General features: G+C 39.5%; 1 protein-coding gene across 12 annotated transcripts in view; it reads left to right on the forward strand.

Annotated features, from left to right (window-relative positions):
* The first annotated feature begins 320 nt into the window (after positions 1-320).
* CMAS (cytidine monophosphate N-acetylneuraminic acid synthetase) overlaps positions 321-15,644 on the forward strand; it is a 37,303-nt gene continuing 21,979 nt past the window's right edge. For all 12 annotated transcript variants that reach the window (XM_023209079.1, XM_023209090.1, XM_023209080.1 and 9 more), the window contains exons 1-6: positions 321-710; positions 9,191-9,333; positions 9,496-9,651; positions 12,580-12,713; positions 14,785-14,879; positions 15,234-15,405. In XM_023209079.1, the coding sequence (XP_023064847.1) occupies positions 451-710; positions 9,191-9,333; positions 9,496-9,651; positions 12,580-12,713; positions 14,785-14,879; positions 15,234-15,405 (960 nt within the window). In that variant the 5' untranslated portion in view covers positions 321-450. The remainder of the gene's footprint in view (positions 711-9,190; positions 9,334-9,495; positions 9,652-12,579; positions 12,714-14,784; positions 14,880-15,233; positions 15,406-15,644) is intronic.

Raw genomic sequence — 15,644 nt, forward strand, 5'->3', positions numbered from 1 at the left:
GACATTAAAAAAAAGGTGTATATTTAAAATATACATTTTAAAATATAAAATGAATTCGTATTAGGGTGCATCAAGGTATGCAACGGGAAACCCACTACAATTCTAAAGTGGGGAAGTTCTTTAGCAAACATACTCTATTTTTTTAGTTTCAGAAATCCCCAGACACATGCAAGCACCCCCAAAAGCCGCACTTCCTCCAAATATCTCCGGACTCCCACTGCTTGTCTTAGCTTTGGCTCACCTCATCAGAGCCTACTCGGCCTACTGGCCCCAGACGAGGCGGCTGCGGACTACAATTCCCAGCGAGCCCCGCGGGGAGCGGGGGAGTGGGCGGGGCGAGGGACGGCCGCGCGCGCCAGCTGCCAGGCGGGGATCGGGCGGCGCCGAGCAGAGGTGGTGAGGGACTAGCTCCCGGATGTGGAGAAGCTGGGGAGAAGGCGTGGGAGGAAGATGGACTCGGTGGAGAAGGGGGCCGCCACCTCCGTCTCCAACCCGCGGGGGCGGCCGTCCCGGGGCCGGCCGCCGAAGCTGCAGCGCAACTCTCGCGGCGGCCAGGGCCGAGGTGTGGAGAAGCCCCCGCACCTGGCAGCTCTAATTCTGGCTCGGGGAGGCAGCAAAGGCATCCCCCTGAAGAACATTAAGCACCTGGCGGGGGTCCCGCTCATTGGCTGGGTCCTGCGTGCGGCCCTGGATTCGGGGGCCTTCCAGAGGTGCGCATGTGCGAGAGTGGGCGGCGCGGCCTGGGCGGGGGTCGGGAAAGGGAGTCGGGCTGCTGGAGGGGCTGGGGCCCCCGGGGCCAGCGCTCTTGGAAGGGGGCCATCTCTCTTGCCAGGGACGTGCAGGATCCGGGGTGCCTGGGGCCGGGCTGAGAGCCCAGGAGGAAGGGCTGCAGCTCCTTCCTTGTTCTGTAGCTGCCAATGGTCATAACCTGGGACAGTTCCTGTTTCCGCCCTTGAGAGTCATCCGTGAAAGGGGAGATTACACCTCCCCAACCGTCCCCTACTCCCGGGTTGACCTTACGGGGAAAGTAAAGGAGGCCACCCCGGTGCAACGTCTGTGATAATATGTGAACTCCTTTGGATGGGGGCCATCGAGGCTCCCCTGTTGCTCAGCCTCTGATAACTGCTTGGTGCTGATCGATTAGGGAAGCATCAGGTTCATGAATGGAGTTGAGTGTCGGGGTGTCAGAGCTGAATTTCAAGCTCAGCTTGGAGATCTTTTCCTAACCTTTGAAAAATACTCTAGCTATCTGCCTGTGAGTCAGCACAATCTAGAAAGCTCCCTACATTTATAAATACGTGAGACCCAGTGGGAAGGTATACAACTGACTGTTTTATGGTATATTAATGCTTACAAATCATTTAATCATACCTTTGGAACCTTGCCTGCCCTAAGGACAGTTTTAATTATGCATAATTTAGATACATTGCCAAATTGGTCAGGAGTTACAAGCTGATGTCATTCATAAAAGAAGGGAGATGAAATTCTGTGCCAAGAATGAATTTACACATATAGCTTCAACCTAACTACATTTGAATGTGTCGTTATTATGGAAATTAATTTGTGTTAACCTTTTAATGTTTCGATTTTTAAAGAGATGACTGTTTTTGAAGTCGTCTCTTTTTCTTTTTGAACCTGTATTTGCTTACCCATGTTAATACATGGGTAAGTGATTTTCATTTAACCATTCTTGTTTAAAAAAGGGAGATTCGAAAAAATATAAATGTACTAATTTTCTTAATGTTTCAACCCAAAGGAAGTCCTGGATGGAGCAAAGCAAATAGGAGCTACCACTCAGAAGATAACACTAGTGCAATAGGAAGTGTGCAAAGGAGAGATAGGGAAGGACCTGGGGATTTTGTTCAATTCGGTAGCTATTTACTGAGCCCTAATTTCTGCTATACATGTCCAAGGGAATACCAAGATGATTGGGACACAGATTTTGTCCTTGTGAAGCTCACAGACTTTGGGATATTTTTACCTTCTTAGAAAGGGTACAAACTAAAAAGGACTGAAAGAAGTAGGTGCATCCAGGCTACAGTAATATAGTGAAATATAATTTTTGTGAAATGAACTAGAGATCAAAATCATATTCACAGTAAATGGAGAACAAAACTGTTAATACCATTTACAACTCTTAGGTTGTATATCGGAAAACCCCGTTCAAACTGGCATAACAAAAGAGGGAAAGGCTTGTTAAGGTACAATCAGATTCAAGGACAAAAAAATGATTCATTCATTCAGCATACTTACTACCTACCTACTGTGTAACAGGCACTGTTGTATGTACCGAACCAGGTGTAGTAGCAGTAGAGACAGCCCTTAGTCTCATAGTGCTTATGTTATAATAAGGAAAGACATGCAGTATACAAGAACATTAATATGTGTTGTATCAGGTTATGATAAATGTTTTTAAGAAAAAGTAAAGCAGGATAAGAGGATGGGGCACTTTGTTGCCAGAATCCTCAATTTCTTAGTTCTGGATAGATGCTTTATGGCTTCAAGGTGGTTGTACTGAGAACTGCAGAACTCTCAGGGTACCTAATGACTTGCTCCAAACCTCTGCCCCAAGAGACTTGACCAAGCCCTAGCATGGCTTCTAGCAGCTTAAGGCCATGTCCCTAGGATGATCTTAGGTGCCCTTAAAATGCCTTCCTGAAGAGGCTCAAAGCTGCTAGAATTTCCTGATGGTTCCAGGAAAAACCTGGTGATAGGCCCCTGAACCCTCTTTTAGAGCAGTTAGTTTAGAAAGCTTGCAATTATAAAAACTTTCTCTGCCTTTTGAGATGTAAATCTACCACACAAACTGTTTCCTCAAGGACCTGAGAGCCCCAGGACCCTGTCTCAGTGAAATGCGAGCATTCTAACTCCCACTCTCCTTCGCAGTCCCTCTGGGAGGATAAAGGGTGAAGTTCAGTGGACACCTTGCTTCAACTTGCCCAATTGCTTTGTCTCATAAAGATAGAAGATGATTTCTCCTCCAGATAAGCACCAGTTAACAAATCCAGATGGCCTAGTCACATGGACTAAGCCCCCTTAGCACCCTTCAGTGCCTTTCCCTTAGCGCAACTCAGCCTTTAAAGTCTCCAGCCTTTCGTTTTCTGGGGCTGTGAATGCAATTTGCGTTGGACTCTTTTCCCTATTGCAGTAGTAACAGAGTATAATCTGTGCTTAACACTTTAGTCGCCAATTTTGTGTGTCTTTGATAGCGGTCCTCATATTCTTCCAAGTTTAAAGGTAGTCGGGAGTGCTGACCTCGAAGCTCGAAGTTTCATTGTGTCTCATTGGGTACCGTGCTCACTCTTCAGCCGGTCTCTATGGCAAGAAGAACACAGTGCTTGTATTGGTACAGTATAGCTGCATCTTCTGCTCTTGTAACCAGCGATGGAGCTCCCACTGAACGACATGACAGGTTCATCAAGAGGAAAATTGGAGTACAATTACCAAAAGTGAGAGGGAGTAGATTCTGTTGGTGAGAACCCAACAACCACCCATTACATCAAGCATTGGGGATTTTGCTATGAAATGATTGGAAAATATGTGTGTATGTTGACCAATGATTCTCCCATTTCCACATTTTAGCATTTGTATAACACTTCTTTAAAAAAAAAAAAAGACTCTAGTATCAACTTTTTCTGTACCAAGTTGTTGTTTTTTTTTTTTTTTTTTTTTTTTTTAGATGGAGTCTCCCTGTGTCACCCAGGCTGGAGTGCAGTGGCACGATCTCGGCTCACTGCAAACTCTGCCTCCCGGGTTCCCGCCATTCTCCCACCTCAGCCTCCCAGTAGCTGGGACTACAGGTGCCCGCCACCACGCCCGGCTAGTTTTTTTTTGTATTTTTAGTAGAGACGGGGTTTCACCATGTTAGCCAGGAGGGTCTCGATCTCCTGACCTCGTGATCCACCCGCCTCGGCCTCCCAAAGTGCTGGGATTACAGGCTTGAGCCACCGCACCTGGCCACCAAGTAGTTTTATTTAATATATGTAGACTTGAGTATAAACTCATTGACCACAGCGATAATGTTTTATACTTCCTCAAGCCACCTATGGTTTCTGTCACTATATCAGTAGTGGCGATTAGAAGAAATAAAATTGGCTGGGCACGACGACTCACACTTGTAATCCCAGCACTTTGGGAGGCCGAAAGCAGGCAGATCACATGAGGCCAGGAGTTCAAGACCAGCCTGGCCAACATGGTGAAACCCCCATCTCTACCAAAATACAAAAATTAGCCAGTTGTGGTGGTGCACGCCTGTAATCCCAGATACTCAGGAGGCTGAGGCAGGGGAATCACTTGAACCCAGGAGGCGGAGGTTGCAGTGAGCCAAGATTGGGCCACTGCACTCTAGCCTGGGCAACAGAGCAAGACTCTGTCTCAAAAAAAAAAAAAAAAAAAATTAGTTTTTCTAAACTAGCAAAATGAATGTATTTCTAACTTAACAGTATCATGTAACAATGTGAATTTACTCTGTTCAAGTTTTGTGGCTATGTGCTATTTGTCATCCTTTCCAGGCATTGGAGAGATTAGGTCAAAAGGTAATAGAAGGGACCAGCACTTCTTCCTCCATGAAGCCTTTACTGATCCCCTCAGTGAAAAGTAATTGTGCCTTTGTTTTCCCATACATAGCAACATTGTTTGTACCTTCATTTAGTGCATGCCCTATGCAGGGAGGTAAGATCACAGACTCTGAAGTCAAACTGTGGATTTGAATTTCAGCATCACCGTGTATTAACTGTGTAAACTTGGGTAAATCACTTAACCTCTCTGTGCCTCGTCTCTTCATCTGCAAAATGTACTGAAGTGTCTGCCTCACAGGCTTGTTGAGGGAATTAAGTGAGATAATGTATGTGGAGCTCTTAGAATAGTGCCTGGCACATAGTATGTAATCTATTATTGACATTTTCCTCTTGTTCAGAAGGTTTTTACTATCTTCCTTGCTTGTAAAAGGGAAACTCTCCCATTGCTTATAAAATGGGAAAGTTGTAATGATCTTCAAAATTCTTTCTAGTGCTAACATTCTTTGACATTGAAGAGTTAATGGAAAGATATCTTTGTTCTCTTTTTCAGTTTCAGTGGCCGGCAGACTTTCTGTAAAGGGCCAGATAATAAATATTTTAGGTTTTGTAAGCCAGATGGCCTTTGTTGCAACTACTCAGCTCTGCTGTTGTGTATGTTGTGAAAGTGGCCATGACAATACGTAAATGAAAGAGTGGGGCTGCATTCCAATAAAATGTTACCGAAACAGGCTGAGAAGTGGGCAGAATTTGGCCTGGGGAGACTCCTGCCATACTAGGTGAAAAGCTAAGCTGCTTGTGAGCAGGTGCCCTCTTATTCATCGTGGTATGCTTTATATATTAGATCATTAAAATGTGTTGACTTGAATTCACTTGACTTACTGTGAAGCTGTAGGAGGACTTTGGAGCACCCTTCCTGCCTCCTACCCTCTCTTTTCTTCAAAAAATATTTACCTTAGGAGAGAGCTGAAGAAAATTGCAGCTGTCTGATTTGTGTTTTTCAGGGCTAGAAGATACCTTTGAGATTATTTTGTTCAAAACCACGATTTGACTTAATTGAGGCAGATTTCTCTGGCTTGCTCAGAATCAAAGCTAACAGTACTTTTCAAGGTTGCCAACTTTGCATACTAACTAGGCTAGTTAGCAGTTAAGAAAAATGCTGAGATTTTTTTTTTCCCTTTAGTACAGAGTTATTGCCAGAGTTGATTTTGTAAGAGCTTAATTTTCAACAGTGGTTCAGTGCTGTGTAAGTAAACCTCAGAACAAATTGATTTGTAAGTGTTGCCTAACATACTTGTGAAAAATAAACATGTTTTAGTTTTATGCTTAGGGTATAGACTTTTGATTAATGAAAGGCCTATGCTATTATTATCCCTAAAATGGCAGCTTCTGATTTAAAATAGTTGTTACAGGCACCACGGTTGATATTCCTGTTGGTCCTGTTAGGTGTAGTGTGACTTCATTTGAGGATAAAGCCATTGGCGTTAGACTTTGGCATTCACTCTGCTTGACTGGCCTATTTGTTCACGTGCTCATTTTCTCTTTTGCCCATCCTCATCTTATGTCCCTGAACCAAAGACAATTATCTACTCAGTCCCTTTCATAGGTGATGATCATAGTATTTTAAGTGTACATGTGGGATACTATTTTCATATTTTTTCACAGTGTAATTGCTTAATATAACACAGACAAATTAGACATTTGGACCTTTGAAGGTCTGGAAGCAGGCCTTCAGTCTACCTTCTGAAGATTGTGAGGATCAAATGAGACAGAGTAGATATTACTTTATTACCATTCCTATTTTAGTATTTTGAATAGCTAACATTTATTAAATGTTGATTCTGTGGTTAATGGTTTATATTTAATCCTCTAAACCATTTGAGGTACCCACTATTATTACTCCCTCCATTTTACTGAAAATTGAGGCATAAGGAGATTATGGATTTTTCCCATGGTCATATAGCTAGCATGTGGTGGAGTCAGAATCGAACCTCTTCCTTCAGAACCCATCCTCTTAATCACTTACTGTTTCATTCATTCAGCAGATCTGTATCGAGTACCTGATGTGTAGCAGGCACTGTGAAAGTACTTTGTAAAAAGTAAAGCATTGAAAAGACCATCGTTACTTAATTGATCCCTTACTTCTCTTTCCCTGATGGTTTAAAGAGAATTACAGTGCCATACTGGTCTCAGTCTCTATTGATAGGCCAAGACTTTCTCAAGAAAATAAACTATACTGTATACATTATTATATCCCTAGTGTCCAGAATCATGCCTGGGACAGAATAGGCACTTAGTAAATAGTTCATAAAGGAAGGAAGGAAGGAAGAAAAGCAAACCTCATCCAAAATTCTTTTTTTTTTTTCTTACCTTTTAAACATTTCTTAAAGACCACTGAACCCTCTGGTATTGAATTTTCATTGCAGTAAAAAATCAGGATAGTAAAGTAAATGGCTTCAGCAGCTTATTTCAATTAATAATGTAAATTAGATGCCAAATTACCGTGTCTTTTGCTTTCCCTGTTTATTTTTTATTGTATTCTAATTCCATCTTATCATCCTCCCCTCACCTCTGTTTTAAAAATCCACTAGGTTTTCATTGGTACTTTGTGATATACCTTTGACTATGACATTTCCCAAGAGAACATGTTTTTCCCACTATTTCAGATTTCAAGATGGAGGAAAATAGGGGCTCCTGTGTTCCGCCTTGCATAGAGTGACATGAGTAGATATCACCGGACTTTTGGCCCCTAGCCAGTGGCTCATTTTGTTTGCTAGGCTTCCTTTGATTTTTTTTTTTCTTACTGACTTTATCCATTGATTTAAATCCTTCTATAAATATTAAAGGGAATAAGTGAAATAAATAAATGAACTCCAGGGATATTAGAAACTTTTCTTTAGTTTCTCACTTTGTTTTCACTCATGATAATTGAGCATAGACATATTAAACATGCAGTTCAGCCGAGTGTGGTGGCTCACACCTGTAATCCTAGCATTTTGGGAGGCCAAGGTGGGAGGATCACTTGAGGTCAGGAGTTTGAGACTATCCTTGCCAACATGACGAAACCCCATCTTTACTAAAAATACAAAAATTAGTCGGGCGTGGGTGACACATGCCTGTAATCCCAGCTACTGGGGAGGCTAAGGCATGAGAGTCGCTTGAACCTGGGAGGTGGAGGTTGCAGTGAGCAGATATCAGGCCACTGCACTCCAGCCTGGGTGACAGAGCAAGACTATCAAAGAAACAAACGAACAAAACATGCAGTTCATCTTTCCCTCAGTAGATACTGAAAGAGTGGGATAAAAAGAAAAAATATATATATGTGTGTGTATATATGATAATGTGTATATGTGTGTTTGTGTGTATATATACATGTATATACCAAAGACTGTAAGTCATTAAGATATCTTTGCATAAATCACTATTAAAACATTGTGGGGTTTTGTTGTTGTTGTTGTTTGTCTTTTTGAGACAGGGTCTCACTGTCTCTCAGGCTGCAGTGCAGTGGCGCGATCTCGGCTCACTGCAACCTCTGCCTCCCAGGTTCAAGCGATCCTCCTGTCAGCCTCCCTAGTAGCTGGGATTACAGGTGTGCACCACCATGCCCAGCTAATTTTTGTATTTTTAGTAGAGACCAGGTTTCACCGTGTTGGCCAGGCTGGTCTCAATCTCATGACCTCAGGTGATCCACCCACCTCGACTTGCCAAAGTGTTGGGATTACAGGCGTGAGACTCCAGGCCCGACCAAACATTGTGGCTAGAGGAGTAGTTACATCTTCGGCTTCTAGTAGTGGGAATTTGTGACTGTCCAGGAAACAAAACTTCAATAGAAACTGGTACCCCTCTCCAAAATAGCATTTTGCCTACTCATCATTTTATGAAGTCTAAACAGGCAACTGTGTAACCTGTGGTTAACAGAGTATTAAGTTAAATTATTCTGAGCCAATGAAGTCATGTTCTCTACGTTTGTTGTTATCAATGGCTATAACCCAGCTGATTCTATATCTATATACCCATCGTTTGTTGTTTAAAAAAGAAAGAATTGTATTATCTGATTGTTTTTTGAGCCCAGACTTGGGCATTTATTATCTTCTAAGCTTGAAACTGTTTCACCTTTAGGGTTTGGCTAAGCCAGGTCCATTTATATTTTTTTTTAGCAAGCATATTAAAATATTTTATACAATATTTTGGATTTGAATGGAGAATAAGCAAGATCTTTAATTTTCTTTAGATTTGACTTCTAGTGTATTTTAAAAAAACGTTTATTTTAGGTTCAGGGGTACATGGCAGGTTTGTTACAGAGTTAAATTGCATGTTGTGGGGGTTTGGTGTACAGATTATTTCGTCATCCAGGTAGTAAGCATAGTAGCTGATAGGTAGTTTTCTGATCCTTACCCTCCTCCCACCCTCTACCCTCAAGTAGGCCCCAGTGTCTGTTGTTCCTTTCTTTATGTAAAGTATATCTAGGACTGCATTTTTATTCATTAGTATGTTTATATACAAAATACTTTATGATTTCTTACATTTTTATACTCCTTTGGATCTGTAACATTATTATCATTGTGCAAATAATATTCTCACATTATATAAGCTGTATTTTATGGTTACAGAGCTCCATTTTATTATTAATGATTTCTTTTGATTTAGCTATTAATTTTTTTTTGATATCTAAACAGTGTATGGGTTTCGACAGACCATGATGAAATTGAGAATGTGGCCAAACAATTTGGTGCACAAGTTCATCGAAGAAGTTCTGAAGTTTCAAAAGACAGCTCTACCTCACTAGATGCCATCATAGAATTTCTTAATTATCATAATGGTATGAATTTGATTAATAGTTTATTCAAACTGTTATGTACTTTTCTACTTCCTTTATTATCTCATAAGACTTGTTTTAACATTTGAATTCCAAACCTTAATATTACTTCCTTGCAAGGAACTTTTTTTTAAATATCCTTTTCATTTCTCTCGTCCTTTTAAGAGGTTGACATTGTAGGAAATATCCAAGCTACTTCTCCATGTTTACATCCTACTGATCTTCAAAAAGTTGCAGAAATGATTCGAGAAGAAGGATATGATTCTGTTTTCTCTGTTGTGAGACGCCATCAGTTTCGATGGAGTGAAATTCAGAAAGGAGGTAATCTCTTATCAGTCTTTATTTTAGCTCATTTAATTGAGAATCAATTTTTTTATATATAAATATTCTTTAGACATGAGGAGACTAAAAGGGAGCTGTAAAAGAGAATATTTGACTCATTACTTTAGTAGGTAATGACATTTACAATCAGTTGTAAATGTGTTATTGAGCCAACACAACTAGACCAAATTAATTCTTTGCTTTACTCTTTACAAAGGGACATTCTAATCCTCTTATTTCTATTTGCCTTTTGAGGCAGACATGCCGTTGTTCTAGATCAAATACTTCTATGTTGGTTCTAGACATGTTTGATGAACTCCATACGAATCATATAGAAATAGAAAGCATCCTCCAAAGTGTTCCGCAGGATCTTAAGAATGATATTTCGAAGTTCTTCCCCAAATTCCTAACTCTATATATAAAAAGGGTTTCATAGGGTTTACTAGGCATTTCGCCTGCCGTGTCCAGTGTGCTGTAAATCTTATCCAGAGAATTATTATAAACACTGTTTTTCCATTCAGTACATTTCAATTGTTTCCTAGGGATTCCATTTTCTGTTGAAATTCTCAATTTTTTAAATCCATTTAAACAAAAAAGTCCTTTCCTCTAATTTAACATATTTTTGATAGCTATTCGAAAGTCCTTAATGCAGATTTCAACATCTAGTCACTTACAGTTCTGTACTCTGACTGCTTCTCTCTTGATTGTGAGTCACCTATTTCTGCCTCTTCATTTGGCTCATGTTTAATTGTATATCTGGCATAGACACTTGAGTACGTATTTTCCTCCAGAGAGGTTGCACCTTTTCTTCTATCAGGCAGATAGGATAAGGGGCTGATCCCTTTGATCCAATTAGGAATTGGACTGGGTTGAAACTTTAATTTCATCTCACCTCTTAGTTTAGGTGTCTTATTAGGAGATATATCTCGTATGTGTTACTGACACTCACACCCATCCCCTACTCTTGCTAACAAGACTCTTAAGGGATCTGAGGACCACAATACTGTAATGATATCTTTCCAGCCCATTCCGAGCTTCCCGCACAGTACACTCAGCCAAAGTCTCGTAGGAGGATTAGGTGGAAAAACTAGCTGTATGTTTGTAGTTCCTACAGATGACAATCTGTAAGTCAAGTCCACAAGGCCATTAAAAGCCATTCTAGTTTTTGCCTACCTCAGCAGAGTCCCTTTGATTATGCAAAGCTTGATCTTTCTTGCACCTTCTCCTCATACTCAGCAGATATGCCCAGGGAGAAAGCAGCCACTGATACTAGGAAAGACTTGTCCCTCTCTTTTCTTCAGAGTACCACTTGAATTATCTAGTTGGTTTAATTACCTGTCTCTACCCCTAGATTGTACACCTTTTGAGAATAGAGAGGGTTCTGGTCACTACTCTGTAGCCAGTGCCTGTAAAGCTATGTTATCTCTAGCTATTTAATTTGTATTTGCTAAGGTTTTTTCCTGGGTTATTTCAAATACCGGGGTGGAATTGAACAGGGGATGGTTTAGTTAAACAAGTAAGTAGAGGTTATTCCTAGAAGCCTTTATACACACAGAAATGACAGCAAAAAGTGAAGAAAGATTCTGGAGAATAAGCAGCTGTTAAACACACACACACACACACACGCACACACACACAGATTTGAGGAAAACTCAGTGAAAAGACGAAAGAATCTCTGTGGCAATACCAAAGGCTTCATTGATTACATTATGTTCTATTAATTAATATTGACATTACTGAGCCTTTATTATCAGGTATACTCATAAACATAATTTGTTATTATGTTTAGTATATTTTTAACTAATGGTAAGAATGTATAATATGTTACATAAACATTTTCATCAATATAAAATCTTCAATAATTTAATGGAGAAATCTATAGTTTTCAGCAATAATTGTATAAAAACAAGTTCTCAACCACATTAGATAAATAAAACTTATTTCTGTATGCGCAGACAATGAGAAAAGAGATTAAAGGGCTCAAATATTGAATATAGGTCTTTTGTGACCAATTCAGTTCTTTGAAAGCTACTTTAAGGTTGTCTTGATGTCCTCCCAAAGCATTGTATTTGTATGAATACCTTAATTGTTTCACATTTCATTATAAAATACTTTATTTTTCTAGTAGCTATTGGAAAGCAAATATAAATCATCAGAATCATTACAGATTTGATTCCTTTAAAAAAAGTTCTTTTTTTTTTTTTTGAGATGGAGTCTTGCTCTGTTGCCCAGGCTGGAGTGCAGTGGCGCAATCTCGGCTCACTGCAAGCTCTGCCCCCCGCCCCCCTCACCCCGGGTTCAAGCAGTTCTTCTGCCGGAGCCTCCCAAGTAGCTGGGATTACAAGTGCCCACCACCACGCCCAGCTAAATTTGTATTTTTAGTGGAGATGGCGTTCCACTATGTTGGCTGGGCTGGTCTCGAACTCCTGACCTCAAGTGATTCGCCCGCCTCCGCCTCCAAAGTGCTAGGATTACAGGCGTGAGCCACCGCATCCAGTCTAAAAATAGTTCTTTATCAGGCTGGGCGCAGTGGCTCACACCCATAATCCCAGCACTTTGGGAGGCCGAGGTGGGCGGATCACAAGATCAGGAGTTCAAGACCAGCTTGGCCAACATGATAAAACCCTGTCTCCACTAAAAATACAAAAATTAGCCAGGAATAGTGGTGCATGCCTATAGTCCTAGCTACTCAGGAGGCTGAGGCAGGAGAATCGCTTGAACCCGGGAGGCAGAGGTTGCAGTGAGCCGAGATGGCACCGTTGCACTCCAGACAGAAGGAGACTCTGTCTCAAAAAAAAAAAAATTCTCTATCTAGATAGAGAAATGCTCTGCATTCTGAGTTCGTTTTTATTAACTTTTTTAAAGTTACTAAATGAACACTTTCTATATTCAGACCAACATGGACTTACTCTAACTTTTTGCTTTCAGTTCGTGAAGTGACCGAACCTCTGAATTTAAATCCAGCTAAACGGCCTCGTCGACAAGACTGGGATGGAGAATTATATGAAAATGGCTCATTTTATTTTGCTAAAAGACATTTGATAGAGATGGGTTACTTGCAGGTTTGTACGTTCATTTTGCATAATCCTTTTAAGTGCTTTTGTAGGCATACTTTGAGTTCTAGGGAAGAAGTATGGTACAATTTCTTTATGATAAAAGTATCAACCTATAGAGGAAAGGTAATAGCTAACAACATTTGCTATCTGAGGCATTTATCCTGCAGGTTTACCCCAAGGTGATCTTTGGAATCCATTCAGTAAATATACAAGGAATTCTGCTATAATGATAAAAAAATGAATCAAGTACTGCGTGTCTGCACATGCCCTGGTACTCATATTATTCCATTTAAAACTATGTAATCCATGTTTGTGTTATAGTTATGTTGTGGCTGTAGGGTTGAATAACTTGTATTGCTCTAAAAAGACAAATAATTTCATAGAGGTGAAAAGAGTTACAACCTGGGCGACAGGAAACCCGGATTCTTACTCTAACTGCCTCTTACTATGTAAGCTTGAATATGTATCATTTTATCTGCTCTGACTCTCATTTCTCTCATTTTCAAATAATGGATTTAATGTCTCTCTCATTTTAGAGCCTGCAACATGGTTGCATCATATATTTCTTAACTTGTTAATTTTAGTTGTCATTATTATTTATTATTTACTGTGTACTGTGGAGTATGTGAAACACTTTGCATGTGTTATCTTACGTAATCTGCATAGCAAATGAATGAAGTGGACATTTCTACCCAGTTTTACAGAGGAGAAAACTGCATCTCTGAAAAATGAAGTAATTGACTCAAGGCAAAAACAGCTAATAAATGGTACTGTCAGGATTTGGATTCAGGTTCTTATGTTACTCAAGAGATAGCATTTTTAAAGAGAGAGAGGGAAATCTCTCCATTGTCTAATAAAAATTCTAATGGGACTCTTATTCTGAGCAAAAGAGAGAAAAACATTTTTACAAATCTTCTGGTCAATGTATAGGCAAACTATAGACTGGCTGTGTAGATAAATTTAAGTGTTCAGAGAAATTAGATTTGACATACATAGATACTACTATTTTTAAGCTCTTTTCTAAGGAGGACCATGGTGCAACCCATTCCTAAAGTGTGGAGAAAAATGTTTCTCGTTAAAACAAGATTTATGAAGAGACTGACAATTCTGAAAAAAAAAAGAAATTGAAATTATCCAGTAATTGATCTGGTCATTCAAATAATTACTATCAGAAGAAAGGCCCCTTCTCTTGCCGACTCTTGCCTACAATCAAGAGACTGCCCTTGCCATTGCCCACATGTGACTTGGATGACTATTAGTCATTTTCATCAGTAGCTCAGGGATCTAAGAAAACTCTCTACAACAGATGCTACAGTTATTTTTCCTCCCCTGTGTTGCCTGTTAGTTGCAAATTAGAACAGAAGTTCCAAAAACCTTTATACTGCTTTTGGATGATGACAGGAGAGAATTCTTGAAAAAAAGGAGGATATGATTAAGGGATTTCCACGAAACCCCATGAGGTCAGAATCCTGGAGGCTATAATGTTTCTGCTTTTTTCAATATTAAAATAGAAATTTTCTTAAATAGGGAACTTGAACTGTTTAGATAGAATTTGAAAAATGTTAAAGTTATTTAATGTGAGCTTTCTCCTTAAAAAAAAAAAAAAAAAAGCTGGGCATGGTGGCTGAGGCATGTCACCCAGCACTTTGAGAGGCCAGCCTGAGGCCTCAAGAGGATAGCTTGAGGCCAGGTTTCCAAGAGCAGCCTTGGCAACATATCAAGATCTTATATCTACAGAAAACTTTTAAAAAATTTAGCCAGACATGGAGTTGTGTACCTGTAGTACCAGATCCTTAGGAGGCTGAGGTGGGAGGATTGCTTGAGCCCAAGATTTCAGGGTTATAATGAGCTATGATTGCAGCATTGCTCTCCAGCCTGGGTGGCAGAGTGAAACCCTAACTCGAAAAAATAAAGTAAAAATAAATTGAAAAATCATTTTTATGTGACTGATTTTTACTGGGTTATTCATTTTTCTCAGTACTGTAGAAATGAATTCTTTGTGCTGTATTATAATAAAGTTTTGATATATGTGAATGAATATTAAAAACAGTATTCATGACACTTGTACTATCTTTAGGGTGGAAAAATGGCATACTATGAAATGCGAGCTGAGCATAGTGTGGATATAGATGTGGATATTGATTGGCCTATTGCAGAGCAAAGAGTATTAAGGTAAAAACAAACAAACCTGTATAACCTTTGTACTAAATCCTAATAATTATACTTCTAGATACTGATTTCTGATACTTCAAACATCTTAGGATCTTTGTAATTACTTTGTTCATGTAGGGAAGACGTATGTGAAATGTGTATTTACATGGCTTCAATAAAGTAAGAAATTATCTGGTTAGACCACACTACTTTTAGTTACTGCACTAAGAGTTGAAATATATATGTGAAGTAAATTTGAAGAATAATGTTTGAATAGTTGAAGGGAGGGTGATATTTAATGTATTGGTTTAGCCAGTTGAGAGGGAGTGATTAGTATTGCACTTACACTCAAAGGTCTATTTTGGTTTCTTTTAGATATGGCTATTTTGGCAAAGAGAAGCTTAAGGAAATAAAACTTTTGGTTTGCAATATTGATGGATGTCTCACCAATGGCCACATTTATGTATCAGGAGACCAAAAAGAAATAATATCTTATGATGTAAAAGATGCTATTGGGATAAGTTTATTAAAGAAAAGTGGTATTGAGGTATGTGCTCCCTGAATATAGCAGTATTTCATAATATTTTCATTCAGGGTCAAAGAACATGCAAGGAATTAAGAGATTTAAATTTTTAGTATTAACTTTTAAAATATCTGAAATTTGGCCTTCATATGCCTAGAAAATTATTATACTATTTACTTTTAGAATAGAATTAGGAATTTGTTAATCAGCAAATAATATTTCTTGTTTTATTCAGTAAGTATAAACATACTACTTTTAAATGG

Source organism: Piliocolobus tephrosceles, chromosome 10 (genome assembly GCF_002776525.5).
Source record: "Piliocolobus tephrosceles isolate RC106 chromosome 10, ASM277652v3, whole genome shotgun sequence".
Classification (NCBI taxonomy): domain Eukaryota; kingdom Metazoa; phylum Chordata; class Mammalia; order Primates; family Cercopithecidae; genus Piliocolobus; species Piliocolobus tephrosceles.